We start from the raw sequence: 7,584 nt of genomic DNA, 5'->3' as shown, positions 1-7,584 counted from the left end.
TTTGCCTGTCATCCTAAATTGTACTTTTAATGTTAGATGTGACTCTTAGTTGGCTTAAAGCTCAGAAGAGGCATCCCTCCACAAGCCAGCACCTTTTACAGAAAGATTCACAGGGCAAGAAACAATCGCTAAGCATTAACTTCTTGTACAGATTTGTTTGGTATTTTAAAGCTCAAATAACTACACTTACCTTCTGCTTTGTGAACAGGACACGCTGCCAAGGTTCTCCAAACAAATACGAACTCACAGTCATCCTCTTGCTCAAACACTGGCGATCCCTACAGAAAAGAGCCATATGAAGGAGGCTTACTAACAATTACATTGCAAGTCTCAAAATGTACACGCACAATCCTTTTTTATTGCAGTTGCACAGTCTAAGATTTCTATTATCAAATTTCAGCACCCATTTTCAGCAAAGAGCTGCTTTTGGTGGTTCACAGGATTCCACTACACCGTTGTGTTCTATGGGCTCAGGAAGCAGTTGTATACAGGCTTTCCCCTTGTCTCTCCTTACAAGATACTACTTTTTAGAACCGGCCTCTCCATTCCAAGAGGAATAAACACTGTCTGTTTTGTTATAGTAAGTCCAAGCTCCAAAATCCTCATTAATAGCAATTGGCACAGAAAATTACCATTGTTTGATCACACTGGAAGATTATATGTGTAGAATAATGCTGCTTATCTTTGCATTTGTCACCATTCAAGTAGATAATGCTTAATGACCCATCAGTAGCAGCCTGTGGGTTTATCTGAATGACTCCAAGGTTCTTGCTTTTATCAGCGTATTTCACACAAGATCCTATGGCACCACCTACAGGAAAAAGAAAAAGCCTGTATTTTAGTTCAAAGCTTTGACAAGTTGTCAAAGTCTCCATTAAAAGAGACTGTCTCAAACTCCTGAAGCAGAACAGAAGTCTTTTCATAACTACAGTTGCAGACATCGTGTGCCCAAAGCCTTTGAGGAATAGAACAAGTTACTGTCCTGCACTCACTGAGATCTTTAAAACTGCACTAACTTATCTGCTCCCACAGACTGATAGAAGACTACAGCAACAGGTTAAATAAATCAAACTGACTAGAAGTGCAATAAGACATGGCGTAAACTTCTCATTCCAGCCTCATTCAGTTAGGAGGCTTCAACAACATTTAACTTTCCTTTCTTCTTTAAAAATAAAATAAAATCAAGGATACTGGCAAATACTGCCCTCCATGCATTTTTCCCAAATGCATTCCCACACATTTCAATGCAAGAGTCCTGATGAGCATTAAGACTGTTCTCAGTTTGAGAAAGTCTGTCTACCCTTGACATACCTGATCCCGGTCTATGCAAGTTCAGTGATTGAATGGGCAGGATTTAAGCAATCCTACTAAAATAACCAGGGATGTCATTCTGCATATAAGGTCTTGCATCAGAAGTCCCAAGTTAAGAAATGCTTGCCGCTTGGCTTACCAGGGCATCCAGGCACATAGGGCAAAGGCTTGCAGACATTCAAGAAAAATGTTCGCTTCTTTGCTTCCTTTGAAGTGTCTATAGCAACCCATGGTTCACCCTCTTTGCTCAAGTCACTTAAGTCATACTCGTTGCCAGCAGCATCTGAAAGAGATGTGGTACATACAGTAAGCTGAAAGACGACCTCTTAAATACTTGCAGCAGTATTGGGTTTGAAATGATACAAGTTTTGCTGATGAATACACATAATTCAAAGTAATTTTCAGAATCACATTAGATATTCATTGAGAGAAGGTACTGTTGCCATAAAAAAAGTCACTACACCAAATGTAGAACAGAGTTCCCTTGACAGTTACTTCCCACAAGTAACTACTCAACAATTCACAGGTGCATTTTTCCAGAGGCGAATACTAAATTAACCCATTTTCTTCAGAGTTGGGCTGAAGTAGCACCCAGTCACGATAAGGATTAAAGGTTTTCAAAGTAATTATCAACTCTCTTGCGTATACCACTATGTTCCACATTAGCTTCTTGCCTGTCTTCATAAGTTAAGCCTGCTTCAAACAACTTACCTCCTCTCCCTCTCTACAACTTCTATGAAGACTTCAAGTCTTACAAATGTCTTCACAACAGGCATTCTTAAAGCCCTTCTCCTCAGAAGTTTGCTGTTCAGTTAATCTTTCCAACACTTGTTGGCCAGAGCCCACCCAAATTCCAGGTACTTACCTGTAACCTGGCAGTCTACAGGAGCAGGAGCACAGGCCAGAGCTGTGTGAAACTCAAAAAAAGTATCATGGATGTTCAGCACACTGTTTATCTCTTCACGCACAAACTTAAGCTCTCCAGGATATGAATCATTACAAATGAAAGTCACCGTGAACGTGTCTGATGTTCCTGTAAAACAAACACTTATCTGCTGCTGGTTCACTCGGGAATATTTGAATTTAAGTTCAAGCTAACACTTGACTTCAAAATTTTCTAACACTTTCTTATTACTAACTGCTTCAAGAAAAACACTACCTTATCGTTTATGGTTTTTTTAACTGTAAATACACAAGCCTTCTTTAGAAACCTGTGCTAAATTGCCTAGCAGCCACAACTGTCTCTCCAAATGGGAGACCAGAATGCCTTGACACATTTCAAGAGCATAATGACCTTCACTGAACTGTGCTTCCTAGGTCTTTGACATGATATATTTGAAGAAACAGAAAACTTATAAAACATCAAGTCAGCTGTACCAGCAACCTCTAAATTACATCACACATAGCAATATTTGGGGTTTGGGGGTTTTGTTTGTTTGTAAGAAGTTCAGTGTAATGACTGCAGAACAAATAATACTGACACTATTTAAGCAGCATATGTTAAGTTCTGTTTAGTCCTCCTTTCCACAGCCCACAGAAAATGGTAGAATTATGGGGGAGAGTAGTATTTGTTATCAACGTATCCTAGTGTTATCAAAATGGTAGAAGCTCTCAAAGCAAAATACATGAAAACTCAATCACTTGTTTCCCGTTGCATATTAGGTATGAAAACGTCACGATTGGGAAAATAAGAGATACCACCATAGCAATTTGTACAGAAGACGAACATGCAGGAGCATCTGAGGTTCCTGAACCCCAAACCCTGTTTTCGTAAAAACTTTTTGTTGTTAAGGTGTCATATGCCTTTATGAAAACTCAGTTTCAGTACAGTTGGAGAGCATGTAAAAATCCAAAAGCTAGATACACATTTTTCATTAGTCTTATCTGCGAAACAGACTTAAATTAATGAAGTAGATGTACATGAAGTACTAGAGCACTTATTCAAGAAATTCCATATAAGAGAGTATAAGCTTACAGAAAAATGACCTTTCAGATATGAAACAACTTTAGAGAGCATTATTCATGAAACTGAATCTTAAAGCAATGACTTCACTTAGAAAAAGAGCCAGAATTCATTTTGCTTGTTTTCCCAATTTGACTATCCATTTCTCCATGCGAGGAGCAATATTTTTCATCTACTGAGTAAGGAAAAAAATCCTGTACTCTATTTGGTCTCTTTCCAGGAGTTTTGAAATGCACATGTATTACTGAAAACTGAGCCGTTACCATTCTGCATGATTTGATTTCTTCCTAAAATTTTCATATGAACTAGCTTGTTTAAGTGACTAACACCAAGCCTAGTAGGTTTTAGTACATGAACAAAGGAAGGAATGAAGACCATTCACAGAAAGTTTGTACAATATCAGCATCCATCTACACTGCCTATTTCGTGAACTCACCTGATTGCACACGAAAAGGACCTCTGTAGGTAAGAGTTAGAAATCCTTCACCAGACAGATACAGGGTTTTGTCCAATTCCACCAGCCTCACTGATGTCAGATTTTCTGCTTCACATCCAGCAGCTGTTTTGCCATTGATTTTACCACAGTCTGGCATGGGTCCACAAATGTTTAGCTAGTTTTAAAAACATGTGGGTGTACACAGTATTAACTGCATCAGAAAAATTAGGTCCACATAGCCATTTCTGCATCAGTAAAACTCACTTGTCAAGAACTATTTCAAACACCATGAAATGTCTGACATTTCTAGACTACAAGACAACCAACCAACTATAATACAGGAACAATATCCTCAATCTTCAGCTTACAGGGTCCACAAATTCTCCCCACTAGAAGTACAGGATGTGGTTTAGCAAATTTATTCTTAGACTAAAAAACACTATGGTAGTATCTGTGGACAGCCTAGGACTACTGATACATGCAGATTGCATTGAGAACACTGATATGGACAGATTAAATCCCTTTCTAGGCTTCCGCTGTCCGTTTCTTCAGCACCAGCAGATAAACTGGTATTATGCAACAGAGTCCATAACAGGAAAACCATGCACAGCCTCTAAAGTGTGGCTACCTTATGTTTGCTAAGAACCAGAAGTTCAATGCTTTTAAGACCATCTGAGATGAATCAAGTTATCTTCAATTCCTTCCCTCAACCACAGTACTTCCCTGCCAGCTCAAATTTCGTAAGAGGACCAAGTCAAAGCTCCACTTGCTCACTAAGCAAGACTGGAAAAATGCAACAACAGCATCCATAAGCAACAGATTGTACAGTCAGAATCCTTACCAAGAACTTCTTCCCAATGCCAGTAGCCATATAGCCTTTTCCAGAAGCTAATGGCTGCAGATTGAACAGAAAGCCAGTGTTTGGATCTCTCACAGAGCAGGACTGAAAAAAAAAAAATTACAACAGCATTATTGTCTCCTTCTGCATTACTTCTGAAGTTTTACCTCTAACTTGTTTAAAGAGCCAAAGTAGCGATTTACAGATATTCCTAGCCTGCGTACCAATCAGCAACTTAATTTGGACAACCAGAATACAGCTCTGGCAGTAGCAACACTTCATTCAATTCTTTTGCACAGTTGTCCATTGACATCAGCCACACACCAACATATCAAAGTGCAATTTAACAGATGACATCTATCAGGTTAGCTAAGAGCAAGGAAATTTTAACGGAGGGTTGTTTTCACACTGTGTTTATGTTGAGACCTGTAAAGTAGAAGCAACTGAGCAGCTCAGTGTAAAAAAAAAAAAGCTCATTTGATGATCTGTACACAAACAAGGACAATATATATCCTTACATATAAACTCAGTTTTACTAGCTATCTTGTAAGGGAATGAAACATTCAGTGCCACAGCAAGTAAGTTGTTCTCGAGAGAGACCACTTGAATACTTTGGTCAGAAGTTACGCATTTCAGGAACGCTTCAAGAAGAAAGCAATAAGATATCACAAGACTCTGTCATGATCAACTTCAGACTTCACTGTAGTTACTTTTCTCCAATAGTCATTTAAACACAGCAACCAGGAGTGCTAGGAAAAAAAATAGTATGTTGAGACTATGAATACAATTATGTCCCACTTTCTCACCTGAGAATCATCTTTTGTTTCCTTGATTGGACAAGCAGCCTCAGTTTCCCATAAGAATGTGGCCACACATTCCTGAATAGCTATAAATCGTGGGCTGCTACTCTGGAAACAGATTGCAGAGAGAAGACCAGAATAAGTGTAACAGCCAACACCTTCTCAGGTTTGAGATTCCACTTTATGAGAAACTGTCAGGTTCTTCTAAAAGATTTCACTACAAATGCACACAATTCCCACCCTGCTTCCCTCTCCCCTATTTATTTTGAAGGTCACCACTGAAAACTTTGTCTAGCTAAACACTTAGCATGTCATTAAGCTTTAGCAAAGAACTGAATCTGACATCCAAATATTCAGATTAAATTCAATAGTGAATCTAGACATGCATAATCAGTCTAAGCTTTGAAGAGTTTTGGGGTATAATGCATAGTCCACTATAAAAAAAAAAGTAAAAATCAAGCAACAGAAAACTCTGTTAGCTGAGGTAACAAGGTAACAGGAGTATTAATTATACACACTTCATTTCAGTGTTTTCAGGCAAAAGCAAAGCAGTTGGTAACTGCTCCAAGTCACAGATTTTCAACATACCTCTTGGGCAGCAGATCATGTGAGTGAGGGGAGTAAGACCTGCAGATTCACAAACCAGCAAGAACAAGTCTAGGCAAGCTTCAGTCTAAAGATCCCCTCAGTCTAAACTTCAGTTTGTGGAGTTGTATCAGCAAAAGCTTTATAGATTTAAGAACTCCTCTAGAATGAACAAGCTACAGAGGATGCAGAACGGAAGGCTGAAGACACACTTTACAATATTCTTCCTCTTAAGAGGGTCTGCAGTGTTTGCATGTATAACTCCTCAGTCTTAAGTCCCCGTGTATTTTTCATGCTAATTAGACTAGTCTGAAATATCACTGTCCACTGAGGCTGTTAGTTTTTAACTAGTTCTTGCTTATAATAAAATACTCAGTCTGAGACACATGCTTCTCTGGCATCTAAGTCAGCTTTGGTTTTACATCTCTATTTTAAGTCCTCAAGAAGTCTCCCTTGTCAATGAATCTGCTATATATCTTCATGTAGCTTCACGTAATATGATGGAAAACCTACTATGATGAAGTAACAACTGAAAGATCATTTGTCCTTACAAGAGTGCCCTTGGAACAGATGAAGTGGATGGTGGTGGTATAACTAGTTTTCTTTCCATCAGCATCAATGCACACAGAGCCATTTGCATAGGTTAGAAAAATATGTCCAGGTCTTTCAACTACTAGTTCTTTGCTGGCAACACCAAGATTACTAATAGAGGTGACTTCAGTATAAGAAACCTAGAAATAAAGAAAAGCATGTCAGCAATTGTAAACTCAAGTGAGGAGTTACAGATACAGTCAAAAAGAAGAAAATACCTACCACAATAATCTTGTATACAGAAGGTTATCTTGAGAGTTTTGAAGATAACAAAGATGCAGAGATCCCCCTACATTTATCCCCCGTTCTGTGCTTAAGTTTCACATATGTAACAGACAAGCTCCACAAATAGGCGTAGTTTGGTTTTTTGTTGTTTTTATTTTTAGTACAATAAGGTGCCTGTAGTGCCTCACAACAGCCATCCTCATCTCACCAGCTACACAGCTTAGGAATTTAGGGAGGCCTGTGCCTCACGCGCAGTAAGTAGGGTTTTATTTGTACAGCTCTTTAAAACACAGTACATGGAAGCCTCCAGGCATTATTAGAATTGACCTTAGGGATCTGCCATGCTTAGCAAAGCCTAAAAAGCACTAGCAGAAACTCAGCATTAGAACAACAGCAGGTGCTACTACCAAGGTCCAAATTAATCTTCACTTCTGCAAGATAACTGGTGTTTGCTATTTTTAAGAGACTATTTTAAGTTAGCAACAGCAACAAACAGAAGATTACAACTCGAAAGCTCTGTCAACAAAGACTTCCACTTTTTTTTTTTTTTTAACAACTCTGCATTTAGGTTGATCCAATGTGCTCACTTTTTACTCCAGTGTCTTCAGCAATGAAGTAATGAAGCCCTAATGCATCTCCACATGAGAAGTAAGTAGCCTTACACAACAAGGATTAACACAAGCACAGGGAACTAGTAATATTTAGCTCAAAGGCCATGATGGTGATGTACAGATTCAGTCACTCAGACATCCTCTTCAACAGTATGGAGGCAAGGTGTTCTCTCCGTTTTACAGAAGGAATTAGGACAGGGTGGTGAGCCTCTAGTTCAGCTTTC

At 38.8% G+C, this 7,584-nt stretch overlaps 1 protein-coding gene across 1 annotated transcript in view; it reads right to left on the bottom strand.

Annotated features, from left to right (window-relative positions):
* Positions 1–7,584, bottom strand: part of IGF2R (insulin-like growth factor 2 receptor) — a gene marked incomplete at its 5' end in the record, with an annotated part of 52,568 nt that overhangs the window by 23,181 nt on the left and 21,803 nt on the right. The window contains 8 exons of the mRNA XM_009325648.1: positions 191–278; positions 633–811; positions 1,451–1,594; positions 2,177–2,344; positions 3,711–3,885; positions 4,552–4,653; positions 5,355–5,456; positions 6,485–6,664. Coding sequence (XP_009323923.1) covers positions 191–278; positions 633–811; positions 1,451–1,594; positions 2,177–2,344; positions 3,711–3,885; positions 4,552–4,653; positions 5,355–5,456; positions 6,485–6,664 — 1,138 coding nt within the window. The remainder of the gene's footprint in view (positions 1–190; positions 279–632; positions 812–1,450; positions 1,595–2,176; positions 2,345–3,710; positions 3,886–4,551; positions 4,654–5,354; positions 5,457–6,484; positions 6,665–7,584) is intronic.

The sequence above is a fragment of the Pygoscelis adeliae genome, unplaced genomic scaffold, assembly GCF_000699105.1.
Source record: "Pygoscelis adeliae isolate BGI_AS28 unplaced genomic scaffold, ASM69910v1 Scaffold300, whole genome shotgun sequence".
Lineage (NCBI taxonomy): Eukaryota > Metazoa > Chordata > Aves > Sphenisciformes > Spheniscidae > Pygoscelis > Pygoscelis adeliae.
The sequence above is the reverse complement of the archived record's forward strand: the minus strand, read 5'-3'. Positions and strand labels throughout refer to the sequence as shown.